At 35.9% G+C, this 25,627-nt stretch overlaps 1 protein-coding gene across 4 annotated transcripts in view; it reads right to left on the reverse strand.

Annotated features, from left to right (window-relative positions):
- The window catches only part of UPF2 (UPF2 regulator of nonsense mediated mRNA decay), a 53,993-nt gene that overhangs the window by 16,005 nt on the left and 12,361 nt on the right, over positions 1 to 25,627 (reverse strand). For all 4 annotated transcript variants that reach the window (XM_038153365.1, XM_038153367.1, XM_038153368.1 and 1 more), the window contains 15 exons: positions 25,265 to 25,462; positions 23,874 to 24,023; positions 23,364 to 23,467; positions 22,953 to 23,038; positions 16,543 to 16,651; positions 15,233 to 15,346; positions 13,842 to 13,958; positions 8,776 to 8,961; positions 8,036 to 8,239; positions 7,132 to 7,407; positions 5,560 to 5,743; positions 3,425 to 3,564; positions 2,294 to 2,398; positions 1,246 to 1,344; positions 405 to 572 (listed from right to left, as the gene is read on the reverse strand). In XM_038153365.1, the coding sequence (XP_038009293.1) occupies positions 405 to 572; positions 1,246 to 1,344; positions 2,294 to 2,398; positions 3,425 to 3,564; positions 5,560 to 5,743; positions 7,132 to 7,407; positions 8,036 to 8,239; positions 8,776 to 8,961; positions 13,842 to 13,958; positions 15,233 to 15,346; positions 16,543 to 16,651; positions 22,953 to 23,038; positions 23,364 to 23,467; positions 23,874 to 24,023; positions 25,265 to 25,462 (2,240 nt within the window). The remainder of the gene's footprint in view (positions 1 to 404; positions 573 to 1,245; positions 1,345 to 2,293; positions 2,399 to 3,424; positions 3,565 to 5,559; positions 5,744 to 7,131; positions 7,408 to 8,035; positions 8,240 to 8,775; positions 8,962 to 13,841; positions 13,959 to 15,232; positions 15,347 to 16,542; positions 16,652 to 22,952; positions 23,039 to 23,363; positions 23,468 to 23,873; positions 24,024 to 25,264; positions 25,463 to 25,627) is intronic.

Genomic DNA, 25,627 nt, shown 5'->3' on the forward strand with positions numbered 1-25,627 from the left:
ATCTTGATTTGAAGCTGAAAGTGTTTTCAGGAAAAGCTGTAGAACCTTAAAGATTCTGGAATATTCCTTTTTCTTTCTAGTCCTTTCAATGTTCAGTGGCAGTCCACCAACCACATCTCTTCATCTTCCACAACTATATCTAAAATACACGCAAGACATACCACTGACCTACTGGTAGAATCACCAAATGTAAATAGTAATGGTATAATCTGACCACAGAATTTTTCTAAAACATTTCTATTAACAACCAAGAATTCCAAGAAATTATATATGGTATTTTCTATGTGTCAAAATGAAGCTGTCTGTATCTGATTTTGAGAAATGAAAGAAGTAATAAAAAATTCTGTGTTACTTTTTTTTGAAGTGAAAGGTCTTTATTTATTTAAACAGCATCTAAACCTTACCTGCTGTTTGTTGCCTTTTCTTGTTAACATGACAAATGGCATTGTGTCCCCAGACTCTGACTCCCCTTCCCCACCTCCAAGTGGGGGGCCCTTCTTCAGCTGACTTTTGAGATGCAGAGGAATAGCAACATCCAACTGATGCACTTTAACAGATTCACCACTCCGTTGCTATGAAAGAAAAGTGAATTCTATAAATGATCGGATGCTGACACAGTCAGGCTGGCAACATTCATATTTTCACAACTGAGAAAAGGTTTAACCTTCCAGGAAAATTAATATATAACTACATTTATTAGGCTTACTATATTTATCTTTTGTTTTCCTTGCTTGTGAAGAAGAAAGTTACAGGGCAATCTCTTAGGGAAAGAAATCTAGAGACCTTATGAGACACATTGTAGAATGTACATTCTTAATTCAAGACTCTTTTTACATCTTATTAATACATTTATTATACAGGGCTTGCTATACTCAATACTGAAATATTTACCAGATGTGACTAAGAAAACAAAGTACTAAAAGCTTATATAAATTTAAATGTATCTGCATTTTAAGTTTATTAAAACCTATGATAAAGTCAGAAGTTTTGCACAGTATCTGCTGCATTCATTACTCATTCTATAAAATGTATGTCAGCATGTCATGTATTCACTGGACCAACAACACAATTAACAGCTATTTTAGTAAAAGCCAAACAAGTCAACTGCAGAGAAGAGGCCAAAAAAAAGGGGGGGGGGGAAGTCTTCGTTCCTTTAGTATGGTAACCTAAGCAATTACCACTTATTTAAGAAAGAAATCAACTACACTTAGCAGTACATCGAATTAAGAAAATAACTATTTATACCTGAAGATTTTCCAGCATCATTTTATCCAAGGCCTGAATGAAGTCCTCATCCTCTGCACAAGGGACATGCTTCAGTCCTCCTCCTTTAATCATTACTTCCTATTGCAATGGGAAAAAATTATCCACTGCATTAGTTTCAGAAATATGAATATTCAGTCTAGAAGTAAGTGGAAAATATCCTTATTGCTTCTATATCATACACAAAAGGTTTATAGAACCAAATTGTTCTATAGGTTCAAAAGGTTTATAGAACCAAATTGTTCAAGAAAAAAGTTTTCAGCCTTGGTTATTTTCTTGAAAGGCCTATTTTCTGATTTATGGTCACTCCTAACATTCTGACAGACTCACATGTGTGTGTGTGTGTGCAGGTGCATGGACACATCCAAGATGTGGCAACAAAAAAAAAGTCTCTATCCTTAACACACCTATTTTAATTCCATTTTCCATTAAGTCCATGAAGTTAGATGATATTTTCAGGGCAAAGGCTACTCTTCAATTATTTGGAAAGCACAACATGACAACAAAAATGTCAGAAGTCAGCACCATAACACATTGTTCTATAATGTTCATTATTTCCTTACTATGTAACTGCAATTCAGGCTCAACCAGGTGGGTTCTTTAGCTGCAGACGTTATAATCTGTCAATCCCAAATTCATATTTGTAGGAATTTTGCACTTCTTGGCTCATCTCCTTTTCTGTATTGAGATCTAGTGGAGTGTTATTGGTTAACTTATTGTAACATACCAGTTTGCTACTATTGCTGGCATTGCAAAACCATCATTTACACAATATTTTCCAGTCTAGCTACCTGTGAAAGCTCACAGAGAAAACATGTTGTAGTAAAATTGACAGCATAAAAATTTTCAAAAGGTAATAACCAAAGTATGCACACATAAAAATAAGCTATAAAATGTATTTGAAAGAATAGCAGGAAGTGTCCTTGCTGTGTTTTTCCAGATATGTTATGAGCAGCACTGGCAAAAAAACATTGAGTTAAGAAAACCAAAGATGCAAATTCAATTCACTTATCTCCAGCTCAATACATACGGTATTCTCCTCATCAGTTTCATTTTCCTTATTGGAGTCCGTAAGATAATCAGTGTTCTCTTCCTCCTCTTCTTCACCCTCTTCTTCCTCATTGTCAGAGCCCTCCTGAAATATTCAATATTAACTGCTGACTATTTTAAACAAGAAGGACAGCTGGTTCCTCAAAGATTTTCCTAAACTCTTCATGTTGCTTAGTTAAGTCTTTATAAATTTGTTTGGTTTTTATTTAATGTTTCAGTCTGAACTCACTCAGCTTTATTACTAATTTCACAAATGTACAGCAGAAAACTGGGACTGGTGGCTGATACATGCTGCCACTCAGAGGGAACTCCACAAGCTTCAGGAATGGACTGGCAAGAACTCATGAAGTTCAAAGAAGGGAAATACAAAGACCTCCAGAGGTGCCTTCCCCACGCTGCAACTGTTTCTGATTCTACTGACACTAATTTATGGGTGAAGGCACAGACTTCAGGACCTTTAATGCTGAGAGAGATCTATTGGAAGAAAGCTTATTAATAAATCAACCAGCCCAAGCACATGGAGAAAAACTGTTCTGTATTTCCTTGATGAACTCATTTTCTTGTAACAATACCATTATCACGTCAGCTTTGCTGTGTCATGGTGACAAGTCAGAATTTCTACGTACTTGTGGTTTTTTTATTGGCTCCACCATTTTTGATGGAAAATATTATTAGCACAGTAAACAAGGAAGGTTTTATGCTCCATAAATCTTTTATTTATTCATATTGCACAGACATACCCTGAACACCTGTTATTTTTTCCTAATGACTGCTTAGACATTTAGTCAATACATCTGCTTCTAAAACAGATAAAGAAAGTCATCTGAAAGTGAGTTTTTTTCATGCCAAAAGCTGAAGGTATCTTCTTGCTGAGAAGCAGCACATACCCTGAGCAAAGCTGTCAGGTTCAAGTTTCTGCCAAAATAAAGAATAAGCCACAGACACCCAGTTTTCCACATACATGGAACTGGGATGGGAATATCCTCACAGTACTGACTGGGCTGTGCACACCCAGATTTCACCTGCTAGCTCTGACTTAGAAGGGCTTCAGAAAGCAACAAGCAATCAAAATCACCTCTTTTACATGAGGCAAGGTAATGATTAAGCTCACCTCTTCTTCAGGCTCATTTACTTCACTTTCATTTCCAGATTGTTCCTCTGTCTCTGCTCCACCTTCCTCCTCTTCTTCATCCTCTTCCAGATTCTCTCCTTCTGTAATGGAATCCTTGGAATCTTTGTCATTCACAATTCCTGAAATTTGCAAAAAGAGAAAGATTTAGAAGATTAGAACACATATAATCACTCAAGTTGTATGTGGAAGATCACATCAAAATTCCATTGTTACTGAGCACTAAAACTTAGAATATTTGACTTCTGAATGAAACATTTCCTATGCAGTTAGCTTAGACATAAAGGGTAATAATGTCCTGTCAGAAAAGGGAGGAAAACCTTAGAGAGAATATTTAAAATCTCCCAGCGAACAGGAGAAGCTGTGCAAACTGCCTCAAAACATCCTCAAACTAAATGTGGACCCTACTGAAACATGCAACAAAATCTGAGTACCAAACTACAGAGACCACACAAACCCAGCAGAACCAGAGACATGAAGCCCCTGCAGCCTTTGCTGCAGTACTTCCCTCTACTGTCAATTAACAGATTTGAAACAACCATTTTCTCAGCCTACAATAAACCTTTATGGCTCTCTCCTAATGCTCTGAGGCTGTACTTGAACCTATGATGATGTGTTTAGGTCATCTTGCAGCTTCTCTTGCTGACCTGCTTGCCTTCTGTCCTTCATGGTGTTTTAGTTTATTCTGTGTGTAAAATATCAAACATAAATGTCTCCTTTCTTTCAGTAAGGCATCTTTCAATCTAATACATTGCCTGTACAATTTCCGCAGAAGTGAAAAACTGGTCTTAGCTTTTTCCAATGTTTCAGTGTCCAGTTTAGTCTTACATATAAATTTCAATCAGAATGTATTTAAGAATTGAGCATGGTTCTGATTTAGGAAAAAAATTAAGATCTGTTTTTAGAGAATGACTACTGCAATGTTTAAGTCATCCAGTGCAAAATCCCCAAACTTCCAGCATACACTATCATACACTATCGTTCTCATACGTTCTTTTTTTTTTCTCTTCTTAATTTACAAAGCCACTTAATCCTCCAGAGGACTGCTGATGTCAGACTTCACCACCACTAGTTTCTCTAGGAATTTACTGAGGAGTCAACACAGTCATTATTCAAGTTGTAATTCCTTTTTTGACATTAGACCAACTGCACTTAAGAGTCAGCCATCACTGCAAATTTTGTGAAGCTCCTGTTATTTGTAGGAAGGAAGTGCTGAGTACCTTTCCTAAGAATGTTACAGTTTATATAACTCATTGTATATTTCTTCTTGGTTATCATTTTGAGAGCATGAAACCCATGAGTTTAGATCACACCATAGGGGAAGTCTAATCTGCTTTTCAGTTACTACATAGGGAATTTCAAAGCATGTCAATCAAATAAACAGCATTATTTAATAAAAATAATTCCTCCAAAAACAGAAGTTGCAACCTTTTATGTGGCTATTAGACATACTCATCTCACTGAATGAAAGGATTATTCTTAAAAACTGAATGTGTCCAAGTAGGTGAAGCGCTCTAATGAACACTTAAAAAGTGTAAAATTTACATATAAACTCTTTTAATGAACAAGCTTGTTTTCAAATAAAAATGGAAGATTAGAAAACAATTCCATTTAACAATGAGCACAGTAGTATCCAACATTTTCTAAGAATGGATTTGTACAAGAGGTTTAAAGGTTAATAAGATGATAACAGTTTAAATACTCACTAATCAGTATATTTTCAACTGAGGTGTGCTGCCAGCCCAACTGTTTTCTCCTGAAATTAGTGTGATTACTACATTTTTCTGATTAAATTAAGGATTTTCTTCCTCATAACTTGCACCATGTGACTCCATAAATTAATACACACATGCACTTCTGCTCTCCAAATACCATCACGTTAAGAGTATTCATACTGACTATTTTTTACTACATCTATTACTTTAGATGTATGGAGATTCTGTGTGGTATCTATGATGATTAGAAAGAAACATGCAAAAAAGGTACAAAAATGTTTCTATCATGAGAATAAATGATCATAACAATTACAACAGTTACCTATTACCAACATAAAGAGACAATTTAAAGAACTACAGGAATTATCCAAAATACCTAACTTCCCTTGCACATTTTCTTACCCAATTTTATTAAGAATTCTCGTTCCAAGTCTTGCACCTGTCTGACAGCTTCTTCCAGAGAATTGCAGAGCTTTATCTTTGGTCTCAGTAGTTCCAGTGTATCACTGATCATATAGTCTATGTCTATAGGAAAAGGGTGGTCTTTTGTCCAAACATCCAGACTTTTTTTCCACCACACATAGCGCTAGAATACCAAATATTGAAATCAATTATATGCACACTGATGTTAACAAACCATTTATGTTATTAAGTTTAAAATGCTATGTTTGTACAGTAAAAAATCCAAAAGCTTGCATGTCACTACTCTACTATTTCATAAAACTATTAGATATTTTGATATCACTGCAACTTGTTTGATAACACTGGATATCACAAACATTAAGAATCATAGCTACTGTTATAAGTATGAAAACTGAACAAAAAAGCCCTGACAAGAAAGTGCCTTCCCATGGTAAACTCTTTCTACAAGACATGACCATTTAACAACCAGCCAGCTTTCGATTCCTTTCCCCACATATTTTCAAGAAAATTAATTTCCCCAAAGGCACATTATGGGGAAAAGGAAGAAAACATAATAAAAAATCTTTAGACTGCAGCCAGCTTCAACTGCCTTTTCCAGTTTGCTTTACAATAAATTCATATATACCTCTTACAGTGACACTGTAAAAAATTAATGCTGATTTTAAGTGAACCTAACAGTAGAACTTGAGAACCAAGGTGCTGCAAAAACTGCATCTGAAAATGAGTAACAGAATCTTACTTAAAAGATGACATGCTCAAGAGGAAGGCTTGCTGAAATTATTAGATGCAACAGGAATGTAATGATGTCTTCCTCAAAACGTTTATTTTTGCATTTCAAAATCAGAATATATCATACTGTGAGCAGCCTGGTCCAGTGGGAGGTGTCCCTGCCCATGGCAGAGGGTTTGGACAAGGTGATCCTTGAGGTTCCTTCCAACCCAAACCATTCTGAGGTTCTATACTTCAAAACACCATTTTACACCTTGCAAGCAGATGAGTGATTTCTATCCTTAAGGTTTGAAACAAGTTATCACCTTAATTTTAATTTTTTAATACCCTTGTTTTAATATAAATTGTAGAGAAAAGCAGAAGGAAAAAGAAATTAAATCCAGCAAGTTTTAGCATGAATTCCATGGTCTGGAATTCCTCGTTTCAGTGTTTAAACATTCATTATGGAATCTTTTCCCAACTTTATTACATTTATCGAGTCAGAACTTTCTTTGCTGCAACTTGTGCCCATTGCCTCTCATCCCTTCACTGTGCATGCCTGAGAAGTATCTGACTCCTCTTTCTCTACAAAAACCATTAGCTGAGAACAGCAGGCTAAAAAAATCTCTTCTTCAAGTTCAGCAAACCCCAATGTGAGCACTGAGCGCCTCCTGATCATTTTGGCATAACTCAACAAAACATATCACTTGAAACTAAAACTGCTATCAGACAGACAAGATTCTACAAATTACAGTGCTAGAAAACAATGAGATAAATATGTACCAGACTGACTTATATTAGCTTGTTAAAGAACTTTACAGATCTGCATAAAATTCAGAATACCTGAAAATATACAAGGAAGCAATCAAGTTTTCGCTTGCTGGATCCCCTGTCAAAATACTGCCCACAGGTATCGAGGATAGTACAGACAAGTCTGATCCTGAAAAGATGTTCTGGAGGGTCCAGTGGACTAGGACTGCCATCAGGGTTCACACCAAACGAGGTGAAGGAATACAGAGTCCTAAATATTACAGCTGACTCCACCATTCGATAATTGTAAAGCTCCCCCAAAAACTTGGCACTGCTGATCCGCCGTTGGTTGAACTTTGGTTGATTAACCTTTATCAAAGAAGTACAAGAAAATTCACTCTATCATGCAGACACAACAGAAAATTAAAAAACCCATCCCCAACCAACATTTTACAAAGGAAAAAAGTGTATTAAAAAGTTGACAGAATTTCTTATAATAAAAGATGGTTATTTGTGGCTACATACATTACATGAAAGTAAACATTAAAAAGTTATGAAAGCTGGTCAGCAGTTAAGTTACAACACATTTAGCATACACTCCATCTTAAATCTATGATGGTTTTTCATCACCAGAGAATTCTTGTAATTATAACAGCTTTTAAAATATGGACTGGTCTCCAAAGTTACTGGAAGTTGTGTAAATCTGTCTACACTGTCAAAAATAAATTCTATGGCCGTACAATGATAAAGGAGACAAAACAATTGTCTTAAGTAATGTTAGTTTGGTTTTGTTGGGGTTTTTTTTTGGTATGGTTATTCTATTAATTTAAATAAACCTATACAAAGCAAGTAACTGAGGTAGAAAATTCACCAGACCAAAAAAAAAAAAAGAAAAAAAAAGAAAATCCAAGGATTCCTTTCTTTAAGCACAATTATTTTTGTTTTCCTTTCAACGTAAGTAGATGAGTATAGCTTAGCAAGGATACTGATTGTTTACCTCCATTCCTAGTCGAATATCCTCTAGCACTCCATCCACAACATGAATTCCCACATCTTCCTGGTAAAGGACCAACCCTGCTAAGAGGTTGGCTACACAGTGAATACTATTATATTTCACATTCCAGATGTTGATCATACAGCATATAACATAGTCCTTAACTTCTGCATCCTGCCAAGGCAGCTTGCGCATCTGTCTCAGGACCTAAACCAAATTTTAAGACAAGCTTCACATTTTAGCAGGTAAAATATCAAGATGTTCCCTGTCATCCCCCCTCTCTCCTGGCTGGGATGAAATCCCTGTAAGCACTTGCAAACAATCTTGTTCTCCCTCCCAAGCATCCTCCAGGCCTGCAGTGGCTATGTAAGATTTTATGTACATAACCCAACTGCTGTCCTTGAGCTACTGATCAATCTGTCCAAGGCTGTTCCATAATTTCCTTGCTCTTACAGTCTGTATTTAACTGAAGCCTTTTGTCCCTTCCTCTCCCGACACAATGTACAGAACACAATGATTCTCATCTCACTCTCCCTTTGTTCAGCATTTGATGCTGTTGAGAACAGAGGTCCACAACTGGAGCTTCTACATGTTCCAATAAAAGAAATTAACCATTTTATTCATGAATACAAAAATGAACCTTCTTCCTTGCAACTGAAAAACCACAGCCCTCCCCAAACCTTTTCCAAAGTTACTACAGCACCACTTCCAATAAAACCTGTATTAATTTTGAAAGGATTTACCTTCTCTGTGGTGACCTTGGAGAGATCCTTGTAAAGAAGCTTACGGATATACTCCTGCAAAGGAGGACGTTTTTTCTTCACAGTTTTTTCAGCTGGAGGGGGATTACAGTAGTAATAGGCATTTTCTACCATTGTAACATAGCGTGCATCAAGATGCATTGCTTGTTTTTTCCTCATCATTTGTTCCTGGAAACAAATGCAAATGACCCGTTAGAGATGCTGACATACCACATTTTCAAGCCAAAGGCTTTTAGAGTTACATTTGGGATACAGTAAATATGAAGGGTTGCAGAAAAGTGAGTTAAAAGCTTGGGTAGAGAGAAAAAAAAGACGAAGTGCATATATATGGTTGTGTGTTGCTTTTCCATGGTTATTTTTCTTTATAATCCCTATTTTTATAATGGCTCACCTGTGGTAAAAAAGGTTTTGGAAAAGTATTTAAGATTTAACTCAAAATCTTAATGCTACTGTTCAGATAAATGGTTCATAAGACTATTAGGAACTCTGTTTAAAACATTATTTAACTAGATTTTATTTAACTAAAGTAGCTGAAATATTGTTATCTTTGCACAAACACAGTGAATTATCATAAGACTGGCAATCTACTTTTTACATCAGCATGTAACTCCAGAGAATTTTTGATTGTTTCATATGAATTTCCAAAGGTTTATACAATAGAATTTTCCTTATTCCATGTTCCATTACTGCTGTTTACCCAAGCAGAATCGACTGCAAGAAAACAGTATCTACCATAAAGTAATGCTTCAGGAAAAACCAGACAAGTAAGACTTAGCACCAATTACTGTGCTTAATTGTCATGATTGTCCTGATTTTCCTCACTTAATAAAATCTTTTCTCCATACTTCACTTTAGATATGTAATTCAAGGTTTACTTTGGGGGGTTTAAAAACTTCTTTTATCTAAAAATTCTATACAAGAATGATAAAAGCAGTTCTGAGCTGTTGATTTTTACAGTTAAAGATGAACTTAATTCCATTATTAAATACTTTTTAGTATGCATCTGTGTAATTATATGTGTTTAGGTGTAACTCTGTAAGTGATCCTATATATTCTAAATCACTCTATGGTGGTTCACCAGGACACTGAACCTGTGTAAACTTTATTAGCTGCTAGAGGCTGGCCACACAGTCATTTATAACTCCAAATAGATAAACAAAATTAACATCTAAGTACTCTTTCATCCCTACACACAAATACTAGTATATGCAGTCATGCAGTCCAGTAAACCAACCAAGAGTTTAAACCTCCTTTGATTATTGGTGAGAAAGCACTATTTTTCATGCTGGTGGCCTTTCCACTAAACCTGAACAATTTAAAATTTCTTTTATAAGACAGACATTTCAGTTCAACTGAAATGTCAATGTACTCAAACAGCTCCATAACCCCGAGTTTCAGCTGCTAATTCAATGAGGAACAGTAGCTTTGTGTAACATAGTAACCCAACAAATAATATAAGTTTCCTCCTGGATTTAGTCATCTATCACCAGCAAGGTCTCCATCTGACACCAACCCTAAGGCATTTTACTCTTAACCTTTTCCACGACACAAATGGTCTTTCCTTTGATTCCCTGTGAGACTGTTCCTTTCCAAATGGGAAACTTCTGTAAGCAGCAGCACATTTTCCCACAAGCACCTAACAGATGCACAAGCACTTAACAACTGAGTACATAAATTGTTTTATGTGGGGAAAAAACACTTAAGAGTAGAAAATTCCCAAACTTTACCATGTCATATATGTTAATGTTACCTTTGAAAATGTTTCACTTTTATTTTCTCTTGATAGATCAAGAGAAAATACACCTTTGCTGCCTTAAAAGCATCATGCTATGCTATAAACTGAAAAACGAAGTGGGTCAAAGTGAAGCAGAACAGAGAAAATGGCAAAAAGGCTTGCAAATAACATTTAAAACCACCTAAACCAAGACAATTTGTGTATTTTCCTATTATAGAAAGTTGTACATTACACTGTAAATAATAATTTATAATTAAAATGCTTCTTCCCAGAAGAGACAACAAGTCTCAACATCACTGTAATTTATTGGGTTTTGATCAGTCCTGAGTGTGTGTTCTAACTGTAAGTGGATTGTAGTCTTAATCACTATTTATTAAAAATCTTGAGCATTTCAAGAACCTGTTTCAGTCCTTTTTCAGCTAAGGCATCAGATGGACAGGCAGGAAAGAGAAATCCTAACACTACACCGTTTGCAGTGACAAAAACCTTGATGCAATTCAGAAGAGAAAAGCAAGACCTGTGGTCTTTAAGACCATCAGCTATTTTGGATCCTCATTTTTCTAGGCTAAAATGAAGAACTACACAGGTAAAGCACTACATTTGAAGATTAGGTTTCCAGTTTTCCTTTGATAAAAACAAACCACAAACAACAATAAAGTATCCATGTTAAAATATTAAAACTGTTTGGGTTTTTCTTCCTGGTGAACAGCACATATTGCAGAACCATTTCAGAAGAAAATCTGGTGACCATTAGGGAAAAAAAAAAGAGAAAAAAGTAACTAATCAAAACCTAAGCATCATGAGAATTCCAAATCTGGAAAGCATTTCAGCATAACTGACATTTAAACGTCAGATTATAGCAAGATACTGAAACTGTTCAGCTCCTGCTTCCCTGTAATACCTGCACTGCTCTGCCCTGCTACTCGTTCAGACAGCTCAAAATGGAAGTTTTTAATTTCCTGGAAGCACATTATTGTTACAGTGCATTAACACAGTTCTCCATGAACAGCATTTACTTTGCCACAGCCTCCTCCTCTACAAACAACATCTCCCAGTTTTAACACCACCAGTAAAAGCAGCCACACCAAGAAGGAAGCCACCATGTACCTTAAGTTCTGTATATTTATTAACACAAGTGATCTGGCCCTAAAGCTTAAGACAAATGTCTAAGTTAAATGATTGAAAATGCATCAGGAAGCTTTTAATACCAGAATTTCAAATATTCTTTCAGCAAGACCACAACAGTATAATACAAGAGTCTGACATTTAAACTCAATTATGTTACAGAAACATAGATCAAGATGAAGCTGATCTTCCTTTCAAAGCTCCAATTCAAATAATCCAATTCAAGTAATTCATTTATCAAGTGATCAATCCTAAAGCAAACCTAGTTTTACATTAGTATTTTAAATTACATAAAGGACACTGAATTTGAAAGATTTGCCAAGAAGACCATTACTAAAAATAAACATTGTCCTAATAAAAGAAGACACTCTAAATAATCAGCAAAACATGAAGTAGTTCCACAAAACCAGGATATGGTCACTAGAATAAGTTACTTAGTGCCACTAAATTTGCAATGCCCTTACAGAACACTTCACTTCTCAATAAGTAATTTTTCCTTAATTACTTCTAAAATCCATTCTTAACTATGACTTTTTTCTACACCAGGACAAAGCAACATTGTCTTTAATAGGAGACATGCAGCCTGTTTGGAATCTTATTACAAAATACATCATCAGCAGTAAAGATTAGGACCAGTAATTATTTAGAGGATCAACAGGCCTTAATTCCACCCATAAGAGTAGCTCAACTTAACAATTGCTTAGATTTTTACCACAAGATTGTTATCAGCTTGCTTTGGGAGAATCTTGTCCACAGTTCACACTAACTTGTACCATAAGACTATGATCCAATTTGTTTAAGACTATTTAAGTAAAAATTAATCTCTGTAGGTTTTTTAGGGGAATGCTAGAAAATGCAGCTATTAAGATGGATGCAGAATGTAATTCTATTTAGCCTATTTTACATCTTAATAGATAGTCCAAACTTATTTGCCCTCTTTCACCTTCTCCTGGCTCCTCAATGAATAAGAAAGGACCACTTATCCAAAACCTTGTGAGGCTTTAAGCCTCAGTAATTCAAATATTGTTTGTGGTTTGTCTTGCATTTCACAGTTAAGACATGTTTAGCATTCATCCAGCAGACTCCAGCAATCCAATCTAACAGTCAGTATTTTTATTGTGCATAACACTAAAAGCAGTCAGTTGCAAAACCAGCTCTGGTATAAGTATTTCATTTTTCCTAAATTCCAAAACGTTTATTAACTACCATAAAGTGATAGAAATGAGTAAAATGTATTTTGAAGATAATGGAACTGAGTTTTCAAGGGAAAAATCCTTGATTATGGAAAGGAATATATTTCACAATACAAGACATCAGCTGGCAAACCTTTAGAAAATTGAGATTCAAACCTTTCAAGATACAAAGTACACTGCTACAAAAAGGAAGAGCCAAGGAACTGGCAGTTAATTTGCCCATCTCTTTCCTCTCATGACTGTACCACCTCAACAGATGTTCTGACATCCAAAGAGGTTCAGAAAAAAAACAGTATTTTGTGGAAAAGAAATTGTACAACAATATACCCAAGTATGAAACTGCTTCTCCATTAACTAGAGCACAAGAAGAGAGACTACTGATTTAAGAGAAAGTGAATCTATCTTTGAAGGTCTTCTTCAACCATGTCTGACTCAGTCTCTTGCCCTGGACAGAGTTTTGAGAGTTTCTCTCCCAAGACAGTAAATACATTTTTTCAGATCTTGTTATTTTTAAGTCTTTCCCAGTACTTCTCCAGACTTACAGATCCCAGTTCTAATTTTAATTCCCAACCTATATTTCTACGACTGCTTTTCTTAGTGTCTTCAAAAACTTTTTTTTTTTTTTTTTACATTTAGAACCCCAAATCATTATACAGGGCATAGAAACCACCTCTTGCACAAATGTCTTCACTTCCAGTTGAAATCATGTCTGGTTCTATTCACTACTATTTTTCCCCCTCAAACACTATTTCAGGCATAGCTACAATATTCTTTCAACCTCATCCTCTGGGTTTGCCCTGTCTCTGAATTACTAGAAGTTCAACAGCAATAGCTTTTTACTTCAGAAATTGAATTTTTTTTTTTTTACATTTTCTTTCAAGTCATGAAGAGGTTTTTAGGTCAAGGGGAGTTCTCGAGATTAGTTTCAAAAAGAAGTAATTACTTTAAGTCAGAACATGGCACCCTCCCCCATAAGACAACAAGTTGCCTCTTACCAAAAGAACACTGGTTCTTAGGTGAGATTCTGGTGATCTGAAGAGGAATCTTCCACAGGTTTCCAGCAAGGTACACGCCATTTCAATATGGTGATGAGAGAAGTCTGACAGAAGCATCTGGTATGTATTTATATAAAAGCACAGCTTGTTAAACATCTTTTTCAGCTGCAGAAAACATTAAGTTATATCTACCAGACTGGACACTATGGTGGGGTACTCAATTCTTTATGGAATAAATGCCAATGGATTTCACTGGCATTGGCAGTGAAATTTCACTAGGATTGGCAAGGCCCTGGCACAGGTTGCCCACAGAAGTTACAGATGCCCCATCCCTGGAAGTGTTCAAGCCCACTTGGATGGGGTTCTGAAAAACCAAGTCTAGGAGGAAGGAGTTGCTGTCCAAGACAGGGGGCTGAAACCAGATAATCTTTAAGGTCCCATCCAACCCAAACCATTCTATGAATATTCAAAAGATTAATCTAATTTTAAAATTCTTATAAGAACAGTCTATGGACCCCAAATTTAGGCTTCAGAAGAACAGGATCTTTTGAAAGAGCAGCAGAAAAACCCCACCCAAACTACCCAATAATACTGCACAAGGGCACAGTAACCTCAGAGCACACTCAACTGCACTGTTTTCAGTTAAGCAGTAACTATAATGAACACAGCTTTGCATTTTACAGCATTTTATGGACAAGAGAGGTGAAATTATGAGTGATTATGATTTCTTGAGGAATTCAGCTTTGATATCTAGCAAGTCAGTGAACAGAAACTATTCATATAGAAAGTGATGTTAAGCTGTGAGTCTCAAACATCTTTTATTAAAGGCACTTATATTTTTTAAAACCTATTTTAATTTGTGACTTGACATCAAAGTTTGAATGTTTATCAACATGCAAAGTGAGATGATGTGCCTACAGATTAATGCTTTCCAGAGATGTTTTGCTCCTCAACAAACAAAAGCACCTGGTAAAATGGCATAAAAGCTTCTCCTTGCATCACTGAAATGCTTTCTGCCTCCAGTCTCTCTCCCTTATTGTTATATTCTCCACAAAATCATTAATTGAAATCAACATTATGGTAAAGTTTTGCAATGTACAGCAGATTAATAAGTAGCAATGTCTGCCATGCTTCCAAAGAAAATGATGAGCAGTTTGGTTATATCCAAATGTAGAATTATTTTAATATATTTCTCCCATTGGAAGAGGTAAAACCCTCTTATTTCTACAGCAGCTATAAAAGTCTCCTCATACACAGCAGCCACAAACACCAGGGTTTAAAACATCCCATGTAATGAATTCAGGTAACATCAGCAGCAGGTAAGTGAAGGGGACCAGGATGGGGACACATTGTCAGCATACACAGGAGTACAGGACTATCACAGCACCAACCTTTAAACAGTGGAGAGTATCATTTTTGGAGAACATCTTAAACTTGGTGAGCTCACCAATAAATCTCACAGTTTTATTCTTTGTTTCGATATTGATCTGGTCCTTTTTTCTTACCTAAAAAACAACAAAAAACTGATGGTAGGCCCTCAAAAATACCCACTTACTCTAAATTACTTTGATCTGAACGTGCACAAAACACAGCTGGGAATTCAGCAGTGTTTGGTATCACTTTGGTTCCTCAAGCTCCACCTTTACTTCTCATTGGGTTTCCTAAAACTCTCCCTACCACCTTGTTTCTTCAGAAGATTTTCAATTCTTTTCCCCATCTCCCCACCCACTAAAACCAATTAATTCCTCTAACATACTTACTCCTAATTACTCTAACATCCTCCTCCTTTGCCACAGTGAAGCAGTGACAAAGAATTCTAGATTCTCTATTTTCAGAATCAATAAGAAGTCTCTATTTGAATAGGGCCACTTGTACTGCCCTCAAGGAAACATGAAATATTGATGGCTTTTTCAAGTCAGATTTAGTAATGTGCAGACTTTTAAAACAACTGACATTCAGCATAAATTTAGGAACCAAACACAAATATATATCAACGTCTAAATATAACCTGCAAAATAGAAAATCGTATTTCCTCAACAGAAAGAGGTTTTTCTGAGAAAGTTAACATTGTTAAGATTCAAGTAAGTCTGAGCAATTTATACACATTTTTAATGTCAATATTAGAAAAAAAAATTGAAATCTGTGCCACAGAGCTCAGAAAATGGTGAAGGAATCATCACTGTGCACCATAACAAATTTGATTACAACACTTAAAAGAAAGTGAAGGAAACAACACTGAAAAATACATTTGTGTGGAAAATTTTGATAGATGAAAATTGTAAAATCTAATTTTAATTAAACATTACATGATAATACTAATCGCTCCAATAGTAGCCTTGTAGTGGGAAATGTTAGAATAGGTCAGGTCTCGTTTTAAAAGCAAGTTATTTATTTACAGAAAACTCTTAACACAGATGGAGCAGTTTCTAATTTTTGTAACTTCTGTTGTAACTGTTGAACAGTTCATATATATAAATATATAAGCATATATGGAAAGTTGCAAACATTTCTCTTTTACAAAGACTTACAAAGTTACAAAATTTTCTCTTCTTTTTTCTAGAACTGTTGAGATGACAGGAAAATATTCACTGAATTTTAGCAGTAATATCTACACAACACAAAGTGGGTTTTTTTCCCCAAAGGTTGACTTATGATATTAGTTGATCTGGTTTTAATAAAAATAGAAATCACCAAAACATACATGGAACCTGAAATCCCCTTTCAGCATGGAACAGAGATCCTCTGCTACATCAGACATACAGGGATGCAATGTGGCAACCAGCCTTGCATAAAATGGTAGCAAATCCAATCTGCAAACAAAGGAGAGGATAAAATAGACCATTTATAGAAAAAATGTATTTATGTGTACAAATATGGATACCATTTCACTTGTGAAAAGAATCAATGCACTGACAGAATTATATACATGCAATCTTTTTGGCCCACTTCAGAATGCAGTATCATTAAAAATAACAGAAGAAAGTAAACCACCGTATCCTGTTGGAATGCTCCAGAGTTAATTTCCTTTTTCACTCCTGCCACAGGTAAAATGCTGAATACCATCAACTACAGAATTTGACCTTCAATAAATTACCAAACAGAAAGAAAATTCAGATCCATCTCAACATGCAAAAAAAAGGTTCTTACAGACAAGACCATGGGTTATGACAAGGTATTAATATTTTTTCTGAAAAGCAGCAGACATAACTAGGAAGGTAGAAAATATCTTTACTTTTAAGGTGGAAAATTTCTAAATGAATAGTAGTTATTACATAAAACAAAGCTGAGCAGATGTGATGTGGCCACTCTTTTCCCAAAAGCTCTGCTAGCACTCCCACAAATGGTAATATTTCCAAGTTTTCTATAGAATTTCCTTATTTCCTTCTCCCTTGCCTTAATTACATGCCTTCACACACATTTCCTTTGCACATTTATGCAAACCAGCTGTGTATATATCAGTTTTAAATGCAGAGAAACCAACTGCACTCTGAGGCCTCATCATATCATTTAACAAGCTGAAGGAAGTATTTTCAGTTTATTTTCAGAATGTTCAGTTAATGCAGTAAACAGATGAACTCTAGAACAAGCCAAAGTAAGTGGAGAGGAACATCCTAAATTTGCATGCTTCTACTGAGAAATTGCCTGTAAGGGAAAAATGCATCTTGAGTTTACACTTTGTGAAGGATTAAGGTTTTCCCTAGTGCTCAGGAAAGGAAAACAAAAAGAAAAAATATGCTAACAAAAAAAGTCCAAAAGCACAGCTGATAGCAGAGCTTGTCCTGGCACAAAGCATCAAGACAAAAACTCTAAAACAAAGCCATCACAACTGCCTCCTTTCTCCTTTTATGTCATTGGAGCCCATTTCCAAGACATTTAACACCCACTTACAGAAAAAGAGACAATTATGTATTTAAATTGTGGGTTAGAAGCACCAAAATGTACTCCCCCCAAAAAAGCATAACCAGGCAAGCCTGCTGGTAACACATGACTCCTGGTGAAACATTGTGGGTATCTCAGTTACCTATTTAACAGGTTTTATCTCTTCTGTTAATCAATAACTGAAGCAGTATTTACATTTTTCAAGCTTGTTGGAACACACAGTCAAGGCTGACTACCCACAGCAAATTACTACCACGTTATTAAGCACTTAGCCTTTAACTTTGAGAGAAGTGAAAGTCTCACTACTTCACACACAGCCACAAAAGCTACACTAAGAGAGGACTGTGGCTGAGCTAAGAGGGTGGATTTAACTGAGGGGATTTCTGTATGGCAACTCTTTTAAGACAAATATCAGAAGGTTTTATTCTGGTCTCAACAAGTACCTGCCTGCTGAGAGCTAATAATTTCATCTCTGTAAACTGAGTATACCTGGGGGAAAATTAAAGTCTTAGAGCACATTGTTATTCCCTCGCAGGACACAAAAGGTTTCTTCATGAGGAAGCATACTAAGACTGGGTATTTCTAAATAGGTGAAATATAATAAGGAATAGCCTTGGGTTAATTATGCTGAAATTGGCAATCAGAGATTGAGTTTGTTCCCTCTCAGAGAAGACAAAATTTCATGTTCAGCAGTGGGAACATTCCAGTATCGGTGGCACCATCTACTGGTACATGCAGTGCTTTGTTCCCTCCAAAAGCATTTCCTTCTCTTGAGAAGGGAGGAAGAACTTAACTAAACCCCCACAAACCCCACAGTATTGCTTTCTCTTCCTGCTCTTCTGGCTATGAAGCAAGATCTGGCATCAGGGATGGGTCAGTCACTCTGAAGTACCCTGAATATTCACCACCACAGTAAAAAGCACCACTTCTGATCATTGTCATTTAGACCACATACCATGGACTGAAATCTAGTCACCTCTGGATCTCAGGCTCACATGAGCTACACATCAATAAAATATCTAAGAGCATATCTTTTTTTTTACCACTTCAAATGTCATTTTATTTTAAAAAGCCCAAACAAACAAAACCAATCATAAACCAACTTACAGAAAAACTTATCTCAAAGTCCTAACTGCAATCTCTCTAAAATGGATGCATCCAAACGTTTATGCCCAGGAAGAGTGAAGGGGGCATTTTGTACATTTCCTAATTTCTGTGATTCTACAAGACAGCTTAAAGAATGAAGCAACGGAGCCAGAACTCCTGTCTCACAAGCATATTTATAATGGATAAAAGCAGTGCATTCACAGGGCCTGAACAGGTACAAAGTGCCATCCACACTGCTCAGTGGGAAGAGAAGGATGATATGGAATTGGAATGTTACCAGGGAGGCACTTCTGGCTTTTATTTCTTTGCCAGGACATGAAACTCCTTGATCTCAAGCACATCCCTCAATTTTATCCTCAACTGAAACAGGCCATGCAAACACTGATAAGTCAAATTCAATTGAACAAAAAGAACCTTGCTCCAGAGAAGTCTCAGGATGAAATGCTGACAGGAAATATACAGGAGGCTTGCAACTGTTGAATTAAAATTTAACACTTTAAAAACAGCTAAGTTCTGAATGAAGAGCAACCAATAATAACACCAAAAACTTCCATGTGAAAAACAGATCTCTTGCTGCAGGTAAACTTGCAACACAGATCACCACAGAGGGGAACAGCAAAAAATACCATAAGCCACAACAGCCCCTATATACTGCTTAACATTTATCTAGAATTGTTTAGAATTTAAGAAAAGATTTCAAACTTCTCATATTGAAGTAAAACAAAATAATTTACAGAACTGTAGTATTCTGGTAAACCTAAATAATTCTGTGTACAGGAAGATAATTCAGTTAGACAGCAAAGAACCACATAGAAGTCCTAAAGCTGTGAGCAGTATGGGTTAAATCACTGCCTGCAGTCCTGGATTAAAAGGCTAATATTTAGTTTTAAATCAATCCTCCAATGCAAATGTGAAAGCCACTCGTATACTGGCATTGAAAAATCTTTTTAAAAGACCTTCTGTTCTGTTGGGTTGGAGGTTCAAGTCACAGCTGAAAATGTAAATGTGATCCATTCATCAGTATTCAACAGAGCAGGGCAAAGATGTATTCTAACACTGATTTACAGTGAGTTGAGGAAGAAATGGCCTTTTTTGTCAAATTAAGTTTTCTGTCCTGAAGAATCCTGATTTGTCCCAATCCATCCAACCCTAGTGGTAGCAAGAAAGCTCCCTGGCAACACCACATAATGACTTTGATTTCACAGTGTCTGTTTTACACATCAAACAAAAAACCAGTTTTACTTTCTTGATGAAACTGTTCTGCCTGCACATTTCCCAAAAGTGATCTCAGGAGAAGAAAGAACTTATTGAAATAATTGAAATACCTCATTATGGCTGCAAATAAAGCAGCTAAACTTAAACAGCATTAACTGATATGCTTGGAAACTAAATGCTTTTTGAAAACACACTGCTTTATCTGTATCCTCAAGGACACTGCTCCTCTGAAGCTTTCACAAAAATCCCTCCTCAAAAACATTAGTATAACAAGCACTCTTCTCCCACAGTATCCCAGAGAGATATTGAAAAAATTCTTGGACTAGTAAAAACAAGTATGGAACAACAATAATGGAAGGTAAAGCCATATCATTATGGCTCAGTGAAGAGATACACTGAGCAAAATCATCATTAATGCACAGTACACAAAGCCTTAAAGCAGTTTATTTTACAGAATAAAAAATTTTGTTTATTTTACAGAATAAACAGAATTTTCTACATCAGAAAGGATTATGAATCTTGATTTGAAGACACACAGCAGAACTGCTCTTTTACCAACTGCAGCAACAACTATTTAAGTTACTTAAATATTGGGACAGGTTGCCCTTTCAAATTGTCTGCATCTATGGGCAGTTCTGCTGGTATTTACAATCCAGCTGCTTGTGTTCAGAACAAGCAGCTCAGTCAACATCCTGTTTCTCCAGCTGAGTAGCCCAGAGATGGGCTCAGAGATGGGCTCACCAATGCAGGTGCATAAACACAACTGAACTTAAGATCTTAAAAGAATCAAGGTAGCTTGAGTATTAATTAGTCAAGTAGGTTCCAGAGAAGACAGTAGGAAAAGGAATTAAAAAATAATTGTACATCAAATGTTAGTACTTCTTAATATTAGGAATAATTAATATTTATAATCAAAGACCAGCAGTGAGAAGATCAGCTGAGCCATTCACTCAGTGTTAGCTCCAACTACTGGAGACCAGAACCATCACAACAGCAGCAGCTCCTCGAGGCTATCCCACCATCTATCCTGCTCTGTTGAGGTCTATGAGAAAAGTTAATACTTTAAAAATTATTATTACTTTTAATACAAATCTGCACAGCAGTGGAATTGCCACTGGGAAGATGACAAATCAATGGCAATGAGGAAACTATGTGTGCTTCTAGGAGTTTATTAACTCTGTTCACAGTACAGCCTGATCACAGACACATTTTTTAACAGTGCAATATATCATGAATTTCACTTTTACTTTCATGCCATCTATGAAATCACACTGCTGAATTTACAAGCCTTATCAAGCTGTTCCTCTTTGAAAGTACCTCCTTTCACTGTGTACATGTACAAGTTCCTCCAGATCACTGTCACCTAGCACAATTTAGCAATTATCCAAAGAGGTTCCAAGAGTTAATAATAAATTTCAGCAATCTGGAACCTACAGCACCAGGAAACAATACAGGATAGTGGCACAAACAGTATTGTATGGTCACAGACCAGCCAAAAAGCCACTTCTATTTTACAAGTATGGAAAGTTCTCTATTATGGCAGAGCTGAAGACAAAAGTCTAAGTGCTCCTGCTGATTTTCTTTGCTGTGAAAAAGAAATTCTGCTCACATTGTGTTTTGATGCATTTCATGATTACCAGCAGGCTGATAAACAGAAATGTTGCTTTCTTTGCAACCTACATTTGGGCTGAAGAGTACCTTGTTACATCTAACACTGAAGATAACCAGTTGCCTGCCTCCTCTGTCATTAATTAATTAATATGTTAGGCACAATCAGGCCTCTATCAAAATCTCCAAACACTGAGGTCAAACCCATAAGTTTTAGAGGCAAGAACACCCAAGAGAATGAAAGATTACGTGCACTGCTTCACCGTGGAGTCAGGTTAATGCCTCAGTCAGCAAACAAACCATGGGTTTGCACACAGCAAGAGAACAGGGTTATCAGCACAGTAGATGCTTATTACAGATGGGATGTAGAAATAGGCTGAATTAGGGTTGAAAACACAGCACAAGCAGTGATTCAACTTGAGGAAAACAAAGCACCAACGTCTGTTTGCTCAAAGCCAGTCTACACGTGTTGAGACAAAACAGATACCCAAGCTATGTTTTGCCCCCAGTGTTAAAGGGTAAGGGAATCAAAGCAGCGTAAACTCTTAACAAGAATTTCAAGATGATATTTATATTTTTATATTAAATTCAGCATCAAAACAGTTTATCATGAGAAACAGGGCAAGGTGAAGCAAGAAAAGCAACTTCTTCATAATTTCCACTATTTAAGGCTCAAATTTATCAGAGAACAAATATATTATTCCTCCAATAAATTCCATGTTTTTATTTGAATATTCGCAAACATTTTTGGAAGCAGGGCTCTTCCTGTAAGTGGAGGAAATCTGCTTACACAGAGACAAGGAGAAACAGCAAGAGCTTTACACAGGCAGATGTACACGGACAAAAGAGGCCAGGCTCAAAGTGGCTGGCCTAGAACTGGCTGCTGCAAAAGGCTGTTACAATGGCCATGTACTGCATCAGAATTAACACATTACAAGAAATTCCTTCCAAACTATACTGTGCTCTAAGTTGTCCTGAATGGAATAAAGCCCCCCTTTTTGATATCAGGTAGGTTTTGCTGTTATTTTCACAAAAATTAAAGTAATTTTTTAAAAGTAATGAAAAGAGATCTGCTGTAAACATGAAGTATCAGAAAAAAATTCCTTATTAAAAACCTTAAGTTTTTACAAAATATTGTGGATCATTGATTCTAAACATTTCTTTGGTGCTTCAGCATAAGCCACTCCAAAAGCGCAGATAAGGAATAAACAAATGGAATATACACTGGTTTTAAAAAATACATGCACATTCTAAATTAAATAATAAATAGGTGGATCCAGCTTGGTCCCCTTCTGTTCTTACCTTTGTCTAGGAACTATGAAAAGTGCTCGTACCAGTTTTCTTCTGTTGGCTTTTGTATTCATATTCATGCAAAAATCCATTGCTGCCTATAAAGAGCAAAGTTATTGCAATACTTCACTTTAATGCAGTGGGTTTTCAAGAAAGCACCAGAAAATGGTGTTTAAACATGGCTTTTACAGAGTTATTCCTACTACATACAACTGCTTTAAAAATAACCATGAAGAAAAATCTTCAGTTTTGGCTAGAACTAGCATAGTCAGAAAACTGAGAGAAATACAGACTGATTAAAAATTAATTCAGCTACTGTCAGACTCCAAAGCTTTAAATCTTTATTTCCTATCTATCTTTCCTATCTATCTGAGCTAGCATTACAGCTTTTAAGAGTGCAATAAAAAGAAACCATGACTGTACCTTGTCTATGAGGTCTCTGTTGACACAATTTGGAAGCTGCTGAAGAAAAGCATCTACTATGAGTTTTAAATGAGATCCAGTACTGGCTTCTTCATCCTCTTGTTCTAACACAGGGAAATAAACAAGCAGCAGACATCTTTAAGCTATGAAATATAATAATTTACCAACACATTCCCCAAAAGGTGCATTTGTAATGTTTAGTTGTAAAGTATTCATTCCTCTTTGTAGTCACTTTTCAGACAACTGCCTTTACATTTGCTTACTTTTAAAAGCTGTGTGAAGGAATTGGTAACTTTCACTACATAAACATCTTTAAAATCATTTTCACTTGTATCTGAGTGACTTGCTACAAAAACATTTATCACAATCCTAGCAGTTTCTAGCTGCTAGTTTCATAAATAAATAAATAGATTGCCCTGAATGCACTCTACAAATCCACAAACTAAAACAACCAAGTTAAAAAAAACCAAATCATGAAGAAAAAGAATTCTTAAAACCAATTCTTTTTACCTTGCTCATCAAGAAGTTTCTTTGTAAGATCTTCTGCCTCATCTCCACAGTCCAACTCCAGTGCATCATCATTAATATCCAGGTTCTCCAGCTCCAATTCCAGATCCTCATTCCCAGCTGCTTCCTTATTATCTTTGGCATCTTTTGAATCTATTTACAAGTTAAGAAGAAATACCAAATAAATACTAACAAACTGTTAAATACACACAGTCATTATTAGAATACAGGAAAGTTAATGCTGCTACACCTACATCTCCACTGTCTTAATGCAAAATCTTTTACACAGATGAAGAAAAAAAAGGAAAAAGCTGAACAGAGGAAGGTGTTGATGAAATACCACGCTATACAAAAGGTCAAATAAAGATTATTAGTTTCCTTGAGCATGATATCTGAATCTGATAAAGATTCAGAAAAGAGTAGTTAATATTTTTCTTGGACCACAACACTGGTCCAACACAGCATTTTTCCAAGAGATTACAATCTACAGAATCTTACTGTTTTTTCAGGCCTCCTTCCAATCGCATTTGCAGAAGCTGCTTCATTAAAAAAATAAATTTCAAGGCAGATAACCTTATTAAAATTCTAAAATTTTTCAAAGCCTAGTGTGGCAATTTCTAAACAGTGCACACACCATATGGAAATACAGACTCACAAACAAGTAACATGTTTAGAATCACAGACAAAATTAGTCTGAAATGGATTTTGGTGATATCTCCAGCTCAACCTTTTGGTCAAAGTGGATGAACACTATTCACATCAGATTTCTCAGGTATTTTTCCAGTTGTTTTAAAATAGTATACAGAGATTCCAGTCTCCTGGGGCAAGCTGCTCCAATATCTAAAGATCCTTACAGGGAAATGTCAGAATTCTCCAATCATGCCCCTTCTGTTACACTCTGAGCCAGGGATGGTGACTTTTTACCCATTGTACCTGAAGTCTGCACACGCTTGGTTGTGAACTGAGAGCTGTGTCAGAAGTGAGGAACCACCCAGGCCTTCTAATCTAGTGAAATTTTATGCTGACAATGTCACCTACCATTAATAATTTAATAAGAAAATAACAGTGAAAAAAACCCCAAACACTAACATCTGCAAAAAAAGGGAAAACTCTTCCCATTTCTCACAGAAAAGTTGGTATTTACTCACACTGGTTAACCTCCAACTACCTGAAATTTGCAATTCTAACAGTATTAAAATGAATTTACTTTTTTTTCTTCCTTAATAACCAGATGTAATCCCTATCCCACCTAGTTTATTCCCTAAAAATTCATCCAAACTGGGGTATTGTCCTGATAACCACAAGTTATTTCATTAGAGACTCATTACTTCCATCAAGTTTGTTTATCTGCTAGACAAGATATGTTGAAGAAAATATTCATCTAACCATCTTACCTCTTGATTCATCTTTGCTGGAATCCTTGTTCTGGGAATATTTTTCATTATCTTTAAACAAAATTGCTGGCACAAAAGCCTTCAAGTCAATGAGATTCTCATAGAAGTTTCTAGCATCTTCATCTTCCCAGATACCCCCCTCCAGGTCATATTCTCCAGGCTTTCCTGGTGTGAAAATATCAATACCAGGTCCATGTTCTGCAAAAGTAGTGAAACCATCAGAAAGTTATTTACACAAATTTACAATCTTCTATGGGGAGGCACCTTTAAGAGTCCTTTTAGGAAAGTGTTAAACTATTTATTACTACATCTGTTTTCACCTGAATATTTCAATGCACACCTTAAAGTGTTTTTAACAATGCA

Source organism: Motacilla alba, chromosome 1A (genome assembly GCF_015832195.1).
Source record: "Motacilla alba alba isolate MOTALB_02 chromosome 1A, Motacilla_alba_V1.0_pri, whole genome shotgun sequence".
Classification (NCBI taxonomy): Eukaryota; Metazoa; Chordata; class Aves; order Passeriformes; family Motacillidae; genus Motacilla; species Motacilla alba.